Source organism: Lemur catta, chromosome 5, assembly GCF_020740605.2.
Source record: "Lemur catta isolate mLemCat1 chromosome 5, mLemCat1.pri, whole genome shotgun sequence".
NCBI classification, from domain to species: domain Eukaryota; kingdom Metazoa; phylum Chordata; class Mammalia; order Primates; family Lemuridae; genus Lemur; species Lemur catta.
The window spans coordinates 58,406,479-58,424,616 of record NC_059132.1 but is presented as its reverse complement, the minus strand read 5'-3'; the positions used below and the strand labels follow the sequence as shown (position 1 = coordinate 58,424,616).

Genomic DNA, 18,138 nt, shown 5'->3' with positions numbered 1-18,138 from the left:
GGGCGGGGGGTGCTCCCTAGTGGCAGGCGCCTGGCTGGGCGGGCGGGGAGAGAGGACACCGAGCTCGGGAGAAGGAAGAGTCGCCTCCCGCGGCCGGGGGCTGTGCGCCACCAGCCGCAGGGCGAGGCGGGGGCGCCCGCTGGCGTCGCCTTCCCTCTCCCGGTCTGCCTCGGCTCAGGCCGGGCGGGGCGGGCTGGGTGGCGCTCGGGGGCCGAGCTCCGAGTCCCCACTTTTCCTCCCTCCTTCCCCCTCTCGGGGCCGTCCCGAGCGGCCGAGCCAATGGGCGCCGAGAGGAGGGGAGCGGGAAGCGGAGCGCGCTCGGCCCGGCCCTCCTACGGCGCCCGTGGCCGCCGCGCCCACGCCAGCGCCAAGTTTGCGCCCCGGGACTTTGCGCCGGTTCGCGTCCCCCGGCCTGCGGCTCGGTCCTCCGCCAGCCGGCCGGCCGTGCGCCCCTCGGCGCCGCCACTCGGGAGCAGCGGGGCGGGAGGACGCCGAGCAGGGCGGTGCGGGCTGGGGTCGGGGCAGCCGCCTCCCGAAGATGCAGGATGGCAGCAGAGCCGCCGCCGCCCAGCCTCTCCCACCGCACCACGGGCTCCACCTGCCTGCACCCGCTCAGCGAGCTCCTGGGCATCCCGCTGGACCAGGTAAGCGGCCGCGCCCGCGCGGGGTCCCCCGCGATCGCCAGCGTGGAGCCGCGGGAGAGTGCTGTCCGCCCCGCACCCCCGCCGTCCCCGTCCCGTATTTTACAGCTGCGAACTACACAGGTGGGCTTTTTTGTTTTTTGAGTTGGTGTTAATGGTTTTCTCCTTTAAGTGTAAAAAATATTGCTACACTCTACACAGCAAGGTCAACTGAACTTTTTCTTTCTTTCTTTCTTTCTTTCTTTCTTTCTTTCTTTCTTTCTTTCTTTCTTTCTTTCTTTCTTTCTTTCTTTCTTTCTTTCTTTCTTTCTTTCTTTCTTAAGTTTGGATTGCCTCGTTTCCTGTAATCAAGCTCTGAAATAGTCTAATAAAAGAATACAGTGTTTCTTCCAATCAGTGTTGTCAAGTCCTTATTATTTTTAATTCAGATGACCCTACTTAAAAAAAATAAGCCTGGGCCGGGCGCGGTGGCTCACGCCTGTAATCCTAGCACTCTGGGAGGCCGAGGCGGGAGGATCCCCTGAGCTCAGGAGTTCGAGACCAGCCTGAGCAAGAGCGAGTCCCGGTCTCTACTAAAAATAGAAAAATTAGCCGGGCGTGGTGGCGCGCGCCTGTTGTCCCAGCTACATCGCTTGAGCGCAGGAGTTTGAGGTTGCTGTGAGCTAGGCTGACGCCAGGGCACTCAGGGCAACAGAGTGAGACTCTGTCTGAGGAAAAAAGAAAAAAAAAGCCTGATTAATCTGTAGCTTTGGTCTATAGATTTTGAATGAGAGACCTGGGTTTTAAGAGTTCTGTAATGAGACATGTTCAATCAGGGTGACAGTTGTTTTGTACCTTGTGAGAAACTCCTAGGAAAGGGAGGAGGGACATACTAGGATCCCTGGGTTTTCTGAGGGCTTTAGTTTATACAGTTGGCTTATCCTTGGAGTTCAGCGCTGCTGAGTAGAACAGGTCAGTTGGAGGAGAGGAACCCTGGTGAAGTTATTTAGACTGTCCAGGAATTGCCAGCTACCATTAAAATTAGAAATGGCAACTATAGTAATTCCTGGTAAGAAGTCTTCCTGAAGATTGAGGCTGGCTTACTTATTTTCTTGTCTCTTTAGGCACTGCAGGCTAGATCTGCTGTGTACTTAGCAGTGACTCAAGGAATATATGTTGATTTAAATGGGATTGAGCAGAGTACACTGGAGGGGGACCCACTGTGCCCCTGTTCTGTTTCATGCTGAGTTTTTGCCCAGTTTTCTTGCCCTTCCTCTCACTAGTGCTCTTTTTTTTTTCTTTTCTCCTAACAAGAGCATACCTGCTGCCCTTTCCACTCACATTCCTTCAACAATGAGGAAGTGAGACCTGGACGTTTGCCTTATTCAGGAGCTGTTTACCGAGCCAGCCTTCTACCTGGCTCACTCTGAGGATTTGACTTGGAACTCCACTTGATGTGACCATTGCCTTCTCATCACTTGCAAAATCCAGAAAATCAGGGACTTGGAAGAGGTATCAGATGCCAGGGCATTTGTGCTTTTTGTAAATTACTGTTTAGTTTGCAGTGAAGATGGGAGAGACCCAGGCAGAGACAGAATAGAAAATTCTTTAACTCTGAAACTAAATATAACTCATAGCTGAGTTTCCTTAAGGGGAGTTTCTTTTGTGTTTAACCTCTCTGCACCCCATCAGAATTTATTTTAAATGCATTTTCCCTTTTAAGCTATTCTACACAGCTAGAAAGAAGAATCCAGAGAGTTTTTTTGTAGGGAAAGAGATAGATTGGTAAAGGACCATGGCAAGTTAGAACCGGGAAGTGCTGGTATAATGTTATTATGTCTTTTAACTGCATCCTCCCCCACCCCTAATCTCCTGGATTTCTGTAAAAGTAACCTGGTTTTTTTTTTTTTTTGAGACAGAGTCTCGCTTTGTTGCCCAGGCTAGAGTGAGTGCCATGGCATCAGCCTAGCTCACAGCAACCTCAAACTCCTGGGCTTAAGCGATCCTTCTGCCTCAGCCTCCCGAGTAGCTGGGACCACAGGCATACGCCACCATGCCCAGCTAATTTTTTTTAATATATATTTTTAGTGGGCCAGATAATTTCTTTCTATTTTTAGTAGAGATGGGGTCTTGCTCTTGCTCAGGCTGGTCTCGAACTCCTGACCTTGAGTGATCCACCTGCCTCGACCTCGCAGAGTGCTAGGATTACAGGCGTGAGCCACCGCGCCCGGCCTTAACCTGGGTTTTAATTTATAAAAAGGAATAAAAAAGCCTTAGGGATGTTTAAGATTGGGAGGGGGGAGGGATTTCTGGGATGAACTGAAGGAAAAATGTTGGTCATAGACCAGAGCATCTGGGATCTCTCAGATCTTAGGTCAGTCTGACCACCAGCAGGAGCAAGTCTGAATGACCCTTGGTAGGAGAAGCACTTACAAGACAATGCCCCAGGTAACTTATTGTAGGCCGGAGGAATATCTGAAACCATGAATAATGTGGTTTGAGGCTAAACTGTGGCTTGAGGGTTTGGAAGCTTGGTATGTTTTTCTCCTTCACATTTTTAAGGTTTTTTTTTAAGGGCTTAGATGTCAGACTGACCTGGGTGCAGTTCCTGCTCTGCCTGAAAACTTCCTTTGTGACTGCCAGCTGGTACTCTAACCTCGCAGAGCCTCGGCATCCTCATGTGTAAGATGGAAGTTGGCAACAAGACCTACATTTTGGGGTTGAGAAATGTTATATAGATATAAAATGCCATATGTTAGGAAGGTCCTTGTATCAGAGAGGGTCCTGGCAGGAAACAATTCAACTCAATTGGTTGAAATGAACAGACTTTAATGAATGACTTAGAGGGCTGTGGGCAAGGTTAAAAGAATCAGCAAAGGATATTGAAATGCTTAGACCAGGGGCTAGAAGGGGAAAGGAAGGAAGTTCATTGACATTGCCCAGTGAGAGCTGGACCCATCCTCTGCCAGGGTGCAACAGTGGGCCAACAGAGAGAGAACCTCAGCCCTTCTTCCCACCCTGCAGCTCTTCCATGTCTTGCCAGTGGCCCCCAAGGGTGCCTAGCACGGGGTGCCTGGGTGAATTGGCCTGCAGGGGCTCCTCTTGGGGCACAGAACGGGGAAGAGAAAGGTGGAGCCAGATCTGGCAGGACAACCCTAGGATAAAAGCACAGTCCTTGATACATGTTTGCCTCTGTCCCATTAAAGAGTGACTTTTATTGGCCTGGGATTTGCTCAAAATTATGAAACATATATCTCAAGTTACTCAAATAGTTCTTCATGTGCCACTTAAGGACACTCAGTCCTTTTCCTAAGGTTTTAACATCTATTCGTAATTCCTGATTGAGTGCACTGAGGTGAATGTCTTTAGCCTCTGGGCCTCCCAGTGTCAAGTAGTTTATTATCTGCAAAAAGGTTACTATGTGGTGAGGTTTTTGCTTTGTGGGTGGAGAACTCTTTCATCATTTTTTATCTGATTCTTCCATTTATCTGTTCTGTTAACTTCTGGGCACCCTTAAATCTGGAAGTCTGTGTGCAATTATGACTATACTGAGGAAAAGTCTATGGTTTTTGTTTCCAGGGACTTTTGCTAGCCTGATATCCTCCTAAAGATGTCACATGTAAAATCATCTTCTTTACTTAGAGACAGGGCACAGTGATTCAGATACAGAGTAAAGGAAACGCTTGATGACTTAGGGATCCCCACAGGTTCTTCATAGGTAAATTGGTTGAAAACCGCATTTCTAAATAATGAGTCCACGTCCAGTAAGTAGATGTGGAGCTCTGGCAGTTAGTAGGATTATTCAGATAAAAAGCTTCACTTACTCAGGATAAATTAGGCAAGGACTTTTCTTTACCATTTTTGGGGAATCAACAAATGGAGGACAATTTTTTTTTTTTTAGATCATCTGCCTGCACCCTCTGCACTTTGTTTTGGTTATGGAGTGTGACATGATCTACCTTTAAACTAACTGTCGCCTTCTAGGTTTGCCAGATCGACTGGGCTGCCAAAATGGATATGATAATGTTGACGTTATTAATTTGTGTGGTGCATGGATATGTCCTAGGAGCTGTGAAAGCTGAAAAGGAACCTTGCCAGGCTTTGAGGAACTTCCAGTTTGGTGATGGGGAATTCTTGGTGCCACAGATATTGTTACCTACTGGCGCCCTCAAACTTTATGTGTGTGTGCATAAAGTATCAATTCAATGTTAAGCCAGAATTCTTTGTCTGGGTTTCATTTTTTTCCTAATTTAGCATCAGCAGAAAAAGGGGCAAGGGAAAAATGGACCAGGAAATAAGAATCCAGGAAATGATTTTGAGATTAAAGCAGCAAAGGACTATTAATGTAAGCTTGTGTTACAGTTTAAAAGAATGGATGAATGAGAACCTGCTTTAAAGACCTGGCACTCAGGACTAATGGTGACACCACTAGTGGGTTTTGATTATTCCATCGGGGTCTGTGACCATGAGGTTTCTTTACCTGTCTGGAGCTTTCAGTCCCCTGGATAGTTCTCTTGACCATGCTTGGAAAACTTAGCCTGCAGTTCTCTTCTTATCTACGTCTTGCCCTTTGTTAAAAGCACAGCTCACATTCCACAATCATTATTAAATCAATTATTTATTGAATGCTATAATGCCAGGTACCTGGCCACATGGTAGAAATACAAGGATGAAAAAAAATCTAGGTCCCCGTCCTGGAAGAGCTTATACCAGGAGGAAAGAGAAAAGGCCCACAGAAATACACAGGTTCTGTCTACTCATGGACCCGTGTAGGTGTTGTACAGGAGTTTGTAGATGGTTCCAAGGTGGAACAGAGAAGGGAAGCCCACAAGGCTCCTTACTGTTTACATTTGACACAGTTGACATTTCATGCTTGGTAAATGTTGCCTTATATTGTTAGTTATCTTGCTGGCTTTATATGCTGAATTCCAAACTAATTTAAAGTCTCCTTGTGGTTGAGATTTTATCCTTCTTTGCATTCCCTGGAAGTAGTAGGTACTGAATAAATTTTTATCTTTAGTAGCAATGTGTGCCAACAATAATGGTATGAATTATCAAACTTCACTATATAGGACCCTGTTTTGAAAGTGGATAGTAGCTGGGCCTTCATGGGGGGAAGGGGCCTCCCTCTAACACTGCTGTTATTGACACTGCCTCCAGGCTGTACCCTTGGGTTTCTGACTTGAACAATCTGCTCTTTCTTTACCCAGCGGCTTTGCAAGTTCACTCCAGCTCAGGTTGCCTGTGAGCATCTGGCAGGCCACACAGCATCAGCCCTGAAGAGAGCCACTTTTTTTTTCTTTTTTTGGCCTTAGTAGTTTTTACAAAGTTGGGTCTCTTCTCCCCACTTAAGACAATCCCTGTCATTGTCTGATATTGAAAATAATTGACTTATGGGAAGAAATTAATTTGGTTAGACTGCAAACCAGAAGAATTGAGTTTCTACTGTGTTCCAGGAATTCCTGGGGCTGTGCCAGGCTCTGATGATCTAAACATGAATGGAGTAGTGCCAGCCCTCAAAAAGCTCATTGTCAGGTAGGACAGGGATGCATATCCCAAACAGTGGTGCTCGTGTTTGGTACCTGAACTGGCAGTAGCAGCCTCAAAACTTGTTAGAAATAAACATTCTCTGCCTGGGTGCCCCTTCTCCTACCCCCCGTTCTGCTGCGTGGGGAGCAGACCCAGCAATGGGTGATTTAATGAGCCCACCAGGTGATTCTGATGCACCCTGACCTTTGAGAACCACTGCTATACACACATGAATCAAGCCTGGTGAAGGGATAACAGAGGGAGGGACCCTTTCTGCTTTGTGGAATGTGAGAAGGTGTGGTTATCAGAGAGGTTCTCACACCTGGCCAGGAACATGAGTTGGGTCTTGAAGGATGAATAAGAATTTGTCAGGCAAAGCGGGGAAAGCCATGCTGGGCAGAAAGAGCAGCACGTACACAGGTACCCCGGAGTGGCTGGCTGAGTGCAGTTGTGTGGACTGTAGGACTTTAGGTCAGAGAGAAAGGCAGGGCCCTGGGAAGGTGTCTGCACTTCACCCTGCAGAGCAGGGGTCAGCAAACTTTTCCTATAAAGGGCCAGACAGTAAATATTTTTGGCCTTGCTGGGCCATACAGTCTTTGTCTCAACTATTCAACGCTGCCATTGTAGCATGAAAGCCGCCATAGATAATATGTAAGCAATTGGGTGTGGCTGAGTTCTCATACAATTTTATGTTTGGACACTGAAATTCGAATTTCATGGGATTTTCACGTGTCTTGAAATTTTCTTCTTTTGATTTTTTTTTTTAACACTTTAAAAATGTAAAATACATTTGTAGCGTGCAGGCCACACAAAAAGAGGCAGTGGGATGGATTTGGCCTGAGGGCTGGAGTTTGCCCACTCCTGCTGTAGACCATATTCCCTCAAACATGGTCCATGGATCGTCGTCAGAATCTGGGTGTTTCTGGGATCTAGCCCAGACCTACCGAATCTGAATATCAGGGTGCAGGGGCCTCTCTGGGTGATTCTTATGCCAGCCAAGGTTTGAGAGCCATTACCGTAGTCAAAGGGAAGGCATTGCAGGGTTGAAGTTGTGAAAAGATTTTCATTCTGTGAAGTGGTATAGTAATCATCTGAGTGAGGCAGGGGTGGAGGAGGAAGTGGGGTTTCTAGGAGCAGTGCAGGCTTGGCAGGCCCTTTAAGGGGGATGCAGACAGGGCTGACCAGGGTCGGTGTTATGGGTTGCTGGGTATAATCAACCCACTGGAAATGATACATTTTTAGAGGCACAAATATATGCCAGTATATGCTGTTTTTCTTGCAGCAGCTCCTTTCAGCAGCAAAAGTAAAACAGACAATTGGACGTTTTCAGAGATAGTTGTTGGGAAGTTAAAAAGTACGGGTGTTGAAAGATCCTGACAAGGGGTTGGAAGTGATAAAAGTGAAAAAGGAAACAGCCTGAGATGGGGGACTTGGAGGAGCAGGTACAGAGGAAGAGAGAGAGCCAGAGGGCTGGGATGTGTGAGTAGGTTTCTAGTGAAGTCTTTCTGGGCCAGGGTAAGAGTCAGGTGTGGATGTGAGCGTAGGCGTGGAAGTCAGCTCAGTTTAGCACGCTGGAAGCTGGAGTATTGGATGGCTTGTCCGGCTCAGTGTGGAAGCTGCCCAGGTAAATTTGGGGATTTGAGGCTGTGACAGAGGGAATGGCCTGGAAAAAAAATAGCAAAAATATTTTCTGTCTCTTTAAAACAGTCTCCACTCCTTTTTGAGAATGAAAACCTGCACCCCTGCCTCAGGTCAGCGGTTGGGAGGGGTTGGGTAATGTCTTTTGTTCTTTGTGCTACAGGAGATGATGCCTCAGCCAGGACCTGGCAGAGGGAGATCCTCAGTGGAGGTCATAGGATTGTCTGCAGGTAGATGGTTTGGAGATGGGATGATCAAGATCATCAACTGTAATTGAACAGCAATTTCCTGAAGCTGAGAACTCATCCTTTAAAAGCTCTGTGTTTCTGCTTATTAGGAGGACGATGGCATTTCAGACAGGAGTCTCCATCCTCCTCCTCTGCCAGCGAAGTAATAAATTTCTCTTTCTTTTTCCTCAAACCATTGTTCTCGTTTTTCTGATGCAGCCTTGAGGACACGTGCCGAGTTTTCAGTAATAAGGTGAAGACTGAGTTACTAAGATGTGTAGGAACGTGGAGGAGTCACCAACAGTGGGTAGATTTCCAACAGCTGGAAGAAGGAGCAAAGGGGTGTGACCTGCCCTGCTTCTGTGCACCCAGCTAGTGGCTCTGCAGTCAGCCTTCATCAGATGTTAGGAGTCTGTGCCGGGTCTGGAGGGAGGAAAGGTTTTGTATCAGGACAGTGGAAGAAAAATGATACAACGCAGCAGGGGGGCATCTGGGGAAGCCCTGACCTGCTCCTCCCAACTTTGACTTTGCTGTCACAGCGGCAAAATGGAAGCAGAGGGCGGGCTTTGAGAAGGTCAGCAGTGGAGGGAGGAACGCTGTGGGAGGATGAGTCCCAGAGGAGGGGAAGGACGTCAGGAGCAGCAGGAGGATGCTGGGTGGTAAGTGGAGCTTTCGTGCTGGGTGTAAGAGTTGGAATGGGTGGGCGGGGCTAGGTAGGGAGGGTGGCCCCCTGGGGTCCCAGAGTCCTGAAGAGGTGGTGTGCAGTGACTGACCCTGAGCTTTGCAGTCCTTCCTGGAGCTGCACATCAATGTGCTGGAAAGTTCCTTCGTGTTTTGAAGAGACTGCTGTTGGTGGGTGCAGGGCACCCGAGAGCCTTGTATGTGGATGTGTTGGGGGTGAGACTATGAGGTGTAAACCCCCAGTTCCATACAGTTGGAGAGGACAGGGCTGGTGGAGTTGGGGACCATCCCTCAGAGCCTGTATGAGGATGAGTAGTCTCCACAATGGGGGACTCAGGAAGTCCAGTAGGTGGGCTGGCCCTCCTGGAAAGTGCTGGCTTGTGTCACCGTGTGGTGGCTAGATTTGATAGTAATTGAAGGGAGGACGGAGAGAGCACAGGAGCGACCTTACATTCCCTGGTGTTTAAAGCAGAGACCTAGTGTGCCCTGGAGCATCAGCCTTCCTGTTGTGGAACAAGAGGTGGCTGTTTGCAACTTGGCTCAGTTTACCTGTGTGACCTAAGGACACCAATACTCCGTGTGTCGAATGCTTATGCCCTCAGCACCGAGCCGGCTGCTCTGCATACAAGTTGCTCCCCAGATTTCAAGTTAGGAAACAGGCCCCCTGGCCTTCTGTCACTTGCCTGTAGCTGGGAAGGGGCAGAGGCAAGACTTGAGCCCACGACTGTGGCTTGAGACTGTGCTCCTGGGCATCCCAGCCTCTGTTTCCCCGTGCACTGTACTTTCTCCACAGTGGGCTGCTTACTTCCTGTCCCTCAACTACAGTGTGCCTTCCACACCCTCCAGCCTCTGCACATGCACTTCCTTCTCCCTGGAGGTTTACTTCTCATCCTGGTCCTCAATTCCTGTTTCGAGGCCAGGCCCTACGATCACCTTCTCCTGCCTGTTCTCTGTCACCCTGGCCTCCCTCTCCCCCCAGGGCCTAAGGGACCCCTACTTTTTTCTTTGTTTCTCCATAGCAACTTGTCCATACTGTACTGTTGCACTTTGTACCTTATGTCTTAGATTATGTATTGGCCTCTCTGCCCCGCCCGACTCTGAGAGGCTTCCTTCCATAGTTACTCATTGAGCACTGTCTGCCAAATATTGAGCTAAGATAAGAGATTAATAAAGATCTGTGCTTTCTAGGAGACAAGCCTGTGAGCACTTGTTAAACCGCTGTATTGCTTGTAAACCCTGCATTGCACAATGCACATGCCATTGCCAAAGTACATGGGGACTCCGCACCTCTGGGGCTCTCCTGAGAGGGTGTTGGGGGAAAGCTTCCTGGGGGCAGCTGCTCTAAGAGGAGGAGAAGGGGAATTTGTATGGAGGAAGGGCCGGGTGGGACAGTCAGAATATTGCAGGAAGAAGAACCTTTTGCACAATGGCACTAAGACTCCAGAAAAGAGTCACACTCTTTGTGGGCAGTGACCACTATCAAAGAAGAAGATTTCAACACACTGAGTTTAAAGATCTTACTGTCTTTTATTAGTGATCCATGAATTGGGCAGCATCCCATCTATAAAATAGAAAGGCTGAGCTGAGCGGAAGAGGTGGGCTTTATAGGCAGAAAGGCTGAAGAAAGCAGAAATAAGGAATAAGAAGCAGAGTTACTTTCCTTATGAGGTTAAAGAAGGTGAGACTTCCTTATCATGCTGGCTTAGGTAGATTGGGGCCCTTTTCTGTTGGTTGCTGTAACTCTCCTGTTTTTTTGAAAACTGGCCCGTTTTACAGTTTGGTTTGTTTACATGGCACCTAGCACTGGTGACTGACTCCATTCTGGTTTGGTCTGGTTGCTGGGGCCTTGTGTAGGAGCTCAGTCCAAAACAATCACCCCTATTTTATTTAACACCACCGAGGATGAATCTTAGTCATCTTTATATGCTTAAGACAAAGTAGGAACTAAATACATGTTTGTTGAATTGAAATGGAATTTTATTTACATTCTTACATTGGAATGAATGACTACATTAAAATGAAATTAGGAGCTAGTTCTTTTTACCAACTGACTTAGGCCTGTTTATTACTTGGAACCTGAATTTCAGATTCAATAGGCCTAATTTCTAATCTGAAAGTTAATTCATGGCTCAATTGCTGAGAGTTAAATGCTAATCGTAGGTTGTTTAAAATATGACATACTCCATTTCCCATTTTCATTGTGTGGAGTTGATATGCTCATCCCTTGCAATTTTAAATGCGGATTTTAATATCATTTTTTGGACCAATTGTCTCAAATTTGTGTGAACGACATGTAGCTATTTCTTTAAGCTGTCTAAAGTTAAGTCATACATACAAAAGTACACTTGGCTATACTTGGTTGTATAGCCACATACTCTTAAATATTCCATAACATGGCCTTAGAATTACATTTATATGGGAAAATTTCATGAAAACATTATGTCTAAAGAGATATGATATGAAAATGTCTTTTGTACTAGCAGCTTGTAAAAAGAATGCAGTCTATGCCATTTAGTTGCAGTAACTGTGTACTTTTCAGAGTCTTTCTATTTTAAGTAAGTCAGCCCTTTTAGTAAACAAGATAAAGGGAAAACTTGCTGCAGTCTTATTAATGATAACTTGTAGTAGTTTTGCCAGAACACAAGGATAGAGAGTAATCAGTGGCAAAAGTAACTGCAAGTAGTTTGTATTGGTTAAAAATGTGCTTTATTAGAAGACTGCTATGCCTTTGGGCTTAAGAAATGTGACCAACTGTAACAAGGTGAACTTGTTAACCTATTTGTAATGTGTTTTGTAGTTATCAAAAAAAATGTGCACTTGGTGAATTATTTACCAATTTCCTTGTAAAAGTGGAGCTCTGCTTTTAACTTTAAAAAGTTACCAAGTTATCAGTGGTTAATCTTTTATGCATTAGTAATATTGATGTAACCTGAGGTATGGTTTTGAAAGTCTATAGTAGCCTTAAAGCAGTGTAAAGTGTTGAATTAAGATTTCTGGGATGATAGTGCTGGTGATTTCCGGAAAACCAGTATATTATTATATTATAAATATTCCATTCTCAGGCTTATTTACCAAAACAACAACACAGAGCTCAAGTTCTAGTTGAATTTGGAAAAGAGCGAGGTACATTTGAAGAGTATGTATTCAGATTGTTCTAAACTCTTATTTCAAATAAGTAATTAAAATTTTAAAATACTATTTTTTTTTTTTTAGCCTTGTCTCATTCATCATTCTGTAGCTCTGACTTGAAACAGATGAGTCAGCAAAGGTACACAAAAGGTTGCTAAGGCCCAGAGGAAGTTGCTAAAATCAAAAATCATTTTGTGAAATTTCATGAAGTGGTTTCACTGTGTCACTGGATTGAGACGTCTTTGTTTCTAAGCTTCCCCTGTCTCCCCCGAATTATTTTTTGTTCCTTTTTTATTTATCTATTACATTTCAAAAAAAAACTTATTTTTATTGATTTTTTTTTTTTTTTAGTTTTTATTTTATATAGATACAGTTTTAAAAATCAGTTTTCCAGGTAGGTAGTGCTTAATATCAAAGTTATAATACAAGCTGAAAAAAAGATATAATGAAAGGTCAGCCCCTCCCCCAGCTGGCCAGATGCCCCCCTGCCCCCCAAACTGGCAGCTCCAGTCGCATCCTTTCAGAGATTGTGTCTGCATGTGCCCAGACCCTTTCTGTCTGTTTTCTGACACAAGCAATAGTGTACAGTTCTTCCATTTCTTTCTTTCTTTTTTTTTAAACTTAATGTCTCTTAGGGGTTGATTCATATCTGCATAAACAGAGCTCTGGTGACTTTTGACTTCCTTTCTGCCTTTTCTGAAAGCTCTGTTCCTGTTCCTCCAGGAATGGCTTTGTCCTTTAGCAAACGCTGGAAGTGCTGGTGGTGGTGGGGTGAGTGGGTTTCTGTCCTCTGCTCACGTTCTCCAGCAGTGCCCCTCGCCGTGGGACCTATGCAGAGAGGAGGCAGAAGACTTGGAGGTTTGTTTCCAGTGAACCCTCAGTTGGAGAGAAGTGACTCGGGCACAGGCGTAAGGATGTTAAAGATTCCCTCATCTTCCGTGCCTTAGAGATTCAAATGGCTCTCCCTCTACCTGGCCTCCTGGCAGTGGACTTCTCCAGAATTCTTGGTATCCCCATCTCCTGGAGACAATGCTCTTTAAGACCAATTCAGCTCTGGGATCCCAAGACCTTCAACCATATAGCGTAGAAGGCTTGATTTTAGAATGTGAAAAACCACGTTTTGAGGATAAAGACCACAAACTAATACTATTTTTTTCCCCAATCTTCACTGGATTCAGCTAGAAGGATTGCAATGCATATTTTGCTTTCTTATTTTGCTAAATGAATGTGCATTTCCGTGCATGTTGGCTGCAGTGAATTGACCTCTAGGGCTCTAGAGGAATCCTCTCTTTCCTTTCTCTTCCTTTTTAGAGTAAGGCCAGGATGCCTTAGGAGCTTGTATGCTGTACTCTGGAAGAAGAGTTTCTTTTTCCTGTCCACTAGGTATGTTGAGATGTTTAGCCTCCTTTCTCCATTCCAAGATATATTAATAATTGCCCATTGTCTCCAAACAGTAAGTGTTAACTTACCTACACATTATTTAACAAAAGGGAAACAAATTAATATTTATATGGAATTAAATTCAAAGAGCCATTTTATACAAATTTTGGAAAGAAAGATAAAAATAAAGTTTTTTTCCCCCCCTTTTTCATATGTGCAGACTGGGGCAGAATTTATAAAAAGGATTTAGTGGAAGACTGTCTTGCTTTTTTGTGTGTGTGTACTTTTAGCCTTATTGAATTAATGTTTACCTCAGTTTTATAGTTAGCTTGCCTAAGTTGCAAAACTTAAGTTGACTTATGTGTTTTTTTTGTATCTTTCCACTGAAAGTATTCTTTAGATGTTATCTTTATCTGATTGCCAGTTTTGTTTTCTTAATTTAAAAGACGGAAGGGCAAAATGAGGCTGTAAACTAAAAACAGTCATTTCTTGAAGATACAGGGTGGAGCTCTCTCTGTTCATCCTAGCAATGAATGATGAGTTCTGGCTGTGTACCTTAGCTGGTTGACATTGCAGAGAAAATCCTAAGGAAGCCATTGGGTTGTGAAATGATTCAGAAATTGACCACTTAGGACTTTTTTATGAGAACTGAAAAACCATCTCTGATGTGTACTTGGCAATCTTCAAACATTTGTTAAGAGTATTATGTGTCTAGATCTGGTTCTCTGTTACAAAGTTTCCAGAAGAAGTGGAGAAGTTAGAGCAAGAAAAATGGTTACAAGAACAACAACCAGGCTGAAGATTGCCAAACAAAAGGAAATGAACTTAAATAAGCAAATGAATTGACTTTGAAGGGCAAAAGCCACAGGATCATGGAGTGGCCATCAGTGAGGACTTCATAATGCTGGGGTGGGCCATGGGTGCATCTCATTTCCTGATGAGGACCTTGAGCCTGGTGGTCTCTGGAGAGCTCCTTTGTTCTATTATTTTGTGACTAACACTCTCTACCTCAAGTAAAAGTGCCAAGGGTCTCATCAGCATTTCCAGAAGTGGCTTGCAGGTCTTCAAAAGATTATCCTTTGCTTCACAATAGATGGACCACATTCTTAGGTAATTTTTTTTTAAAAAATAACCTTTTTATTTTGCAGTTAATTGTAAGTTTAAAGAAAAGTTGTAAAGATAGGACAGAGAGATTTCATATATACCTCACCCACTTACCCCAATGTTAACGTCTTACATGACCATGGTACATTTGTCAAAACCAAAAAAAAACAGTAGTATATAACTATTAAATACACTCTAGACTTTTTGAATTTCACCAATTTTCCCATTAATGTTCTCTTTCTATTCCGGGATCCCATACCTTATAATTCACCCATTTAAAGTGTCTAACTGAATGTTTTTTTGTTTTTGTTTTTTATTTTTTTTGAGACAAAGTTTTGCTCTGATGCCCAGGCTAGAGTGCCGTGTTGTCAGCCTAGCTCACAGCAACCTCAAATTCCTGGGCTCAAGCAATCCTCCTGCCTCAGCCTCCCAAGTAGCTGGGACTACAGGTGTGCGCCACCATGCCTGGCTATTTTTTTTTTTTTTTGTATTTTAGTTGCCCAGCTAATTTCCTTTTATTTTTAGTAGAGATGGGGTCTCGCTCTTGCTGAGGCTGGTCTTGAACTCCTGAGCTCGAGCAGTCCTCCTGCCTCAGCCTTCCTGAATGCTAGGATTACAGGCATGAGCCACCATACCTGGTCTGAATGTTTTTTAATGTATTCACAAGGTTGTGCAACCATTGTTACAACCTAATTTTAGAACATTTTCAACCCAGAACCCCAGATCGTTAGCAGTCCATCTTTCCCTGCAGATCCTACCTTTCTGACCCCTTCTCCCCCAACCCTGGCAAGCACTAATCCGCTTTTGTATAAATTTGCATATTCTGGACATTTCGTATAAATGGAATCATGCAATATGTGGTCTTTGTGACTGGCTTCTTTCATTTCTAAGGGTTTTTGCTGATTTTTGATTGGGTGTGTATGTTCTGTTGTACTTTATCTGTGGGAATATTTTGAGTCCTGGGTTTAAAGTGGAATCCTTTGGCAAGAATTTGGGTTTACTTCTGCTAGGCACCTGAGGGCATTTGCAATCCAGTCTCACTTAACTTTCTTTAAAAAAATTTTTTTAAATTATTTATTTATTCATTTTTTTATAGAGACAGGGTTTCTCTATGTTGCCCAGTCTGGTCTTAAACTACTGGCCTGAAGCCATCCTCCTTCCTTGGTTTCCCAAAGTGCTGGGATTACAAGCATGAGCCACCATGCCTGGCCATGGGCTTACTTAAATTTCATTTCCTGCTTTGGATTTCTGTTGGCCACACAGAGCATGTGAATTTTGGTCCCCAAACTTTCATTCTCGGGGGAATCTTTGTACTTTTTTGTCTCTCCACTCGGAGCCAAGGCCCATATAAGCACACATCTGCTGTCTCCCTCTGTGGGGAGGGCTTTTTCCCTGTCAAGTGTCTCCTTTCAGAGGTTTAGGAGGAGTCGTGGCCTGAAGATATGTCTTAGTTTTATGCACAGCCTCCATTTCTTCCTTCTGCTTCTCCTTTCTCAGCCTGCTTATCAATCCTGTGCCGAAGCCCTAGGCCACCTGGATGGGCACATGCCCCAGGACAAATGCCAGCTCCAGGGATGCTTACTGTTTGTTGATTTCTGCTTTCTTGCATTTCTGGCTTCTGAGAATTTTCTTAGTTTCTTACTAGTTCAGCTGTGCATGAAAATGATCAGCACATCAGTATGAACTCATATTTAGCTTAATATAGACACAGATGGTTACATATGAAAACATTTATAGATCTGCACATATTCAAGGCTTAGCATGTGCACACACGTACATTTCCTTGCCCCATCAGCTGAGAGGGTCAATAAGAAGTGACACTCCATTAGCGACAAGTACACCTAAGCCTAGGTCTTGGTTTCCAATAATCTTCAATAAAAGGAACTAAGGCCTCTTGGAGAAATGGGTGATTGTCAGACTGGGCCAGGAACTGTATAAAATGAGTCTGGAGCATTTTGTAGTGCCAGGAAGTATGGAAGGACTCAAACATAAAAACAAAACCAGGCCTGGCACTGTGGCTCATGCCTGTAATCATAGCACTTTGGACGGTCAAGGCAAGAGGATCACTTGATACCAGGAGTTCAGAACCAGCCTGGGCACTAGTGAGACCCTGTCACTAGAAAAAAAAAAATTATCCAGGTATGGTGGTGCATGCCTGTAGTCCCAGCTACTCGGGAGGCTGAGGCAGGAGGATCACTTGGCCCAGGAGTTTGAGGTTGTAGTGAGCTATGATCGTGCCACTGCACCCTAGCTACGGGGACAGAGTGAGACCCTGTCTCAAAAAACAAACAAACAGAAATCCCAAAACAAAAGTCATAATGATAAGAGTATGTCAAATGGACATAGGAGCCAAGTGAAACTATTCTCTGTGGCCAAAGCTGGAGCAATGTGACCAAGAAAATAAAGAAGTATTAGATTACAGAGGTATAGATTAGATAAAGAAGCTTATATTATAGATCTATAATCTATAGATGATAGAAGTTTTAGAGTATAACTCAAAGTATAAAATAAACATCCATGAGTTCATATCAATATTAATATAAGTCAATTATTGAATAAGTAAATAAATGGAGAAAAATAGAGAAATCTCCTTCCATAAGAATTCCAAATAATTTACGTAGATACTTTGCCCTTAAGGAGGTAGAGCATAACTCTCCACTCCTTAAATGTGAGCTGTGCATAGTGACTTCCTTCTAGAATACAGTATGGAAAGGGGGTGGGGAGAATAACTTTACAGTGGAGAAAACTGGCAAACACTACCTCTGCCAAGTCATCAAGGTCAACATCAACAGTGATAACTGTGTTGACAGCACATTGCCCTTGATATGATGTGGTAAAGATGGCCTTTTACCTCTGTGATCTTCCTGGCAAAAACCCCTAACCCCTATCTAATGAGGAGAAAAACATGGGACAAATCCCAACAGAGTTTCTACAAAATACCTGATCAATACTGCTCAAAACTTGTCAAAATCATCGAAAACAAGGGAAGTCTGAGAAACTATCACAGCCAGAGGAGCCTAAGGAGACGTGACAAGTAAATGTAACATGGTGTCCTGCATGGGATCCTGGAACAGAAAGGGGGCGTCTGGTAAAAACTAAGGGGATCTGAATAAAGTATGAAGCTTAATGTAACAACACTGAGTCTTTAACTGCGATAAATGTACCGTGCTAATGGAAGATATTAGTAATATGGGAAACTGGTTGCAGAGTATATGAGAACTCTCTTGTACTATTCTTATAATTTTTCTGTAAATCTAAAACTACTCTAAAAAATAAAGTTTATTTAAAAACTGATGCTTTTTATTTTTATTATTTTTTTTAATTTTGAGACAGTTTCGCTCTGTCACCCTGGGTAGAGTGCAGTGGTGTCATCATAGCTCACTACAACCTCAAACTCCTGGGCTTAAGTGATCCTCCTGCCTCAGCCTCCTGAGTAGTGGGGACTACAGGCATATACCAAAACGCCCAGCTAATTTTTCTATTTTTAGTAGAGATGGGGTCTTGCTCTTGCTCAGGCTGGTCTCGAACTCCTGAGCTCAAGTGATTCTCCTGCCTTGGCCTCCCAGAGTGCTAGGATTACAGGTGTGAGCCACTGTGCCCAGCCTGCTTTTCATTTTTAATCTAGGATCATTAGTTGTGCTGTATCTGTGATCACTGAAGCTCACCATATTGTCAGGAAAGGAAGTTGGAACCAGTATTGTTCTAGAGAATTTTCTAGTCAGAAGAATGAAAAGGTAAGATGCATTTACACTGGTACATGTTTATGCTTAGATATACTTTTTGTTTTAAAATTAGCTTCATTAAAATCTTTGCATTCATGTTAAGTAACT

At 44.2% G+C, this 18,138-nt stretch overlaps 1 protein-coding gene across 1 annotated transcript in view; it reads left to right on the top strand.

Moving 5' to 3' along the window:
- Positions 1-358: 358 nt before the first annotated feature.
- Positions 359-18,138, top strand: part of MBOAT1 (membrane bound O-acyltransferase domain containing 1) — a 96,750-nt gene continuing 78,970 nt past the window's right edge. Inside the window, exon 1 of the mRNA XM_045551869.1 lies at positions 359-644. Coding sequence (XP_045407825.1) covers positions 546-644 — 99 coding nt within the window. The 5' untranslated portion in view covers positions 359-545. The remainder of the gene's footprint in view (positions 645-18,138) is intronic.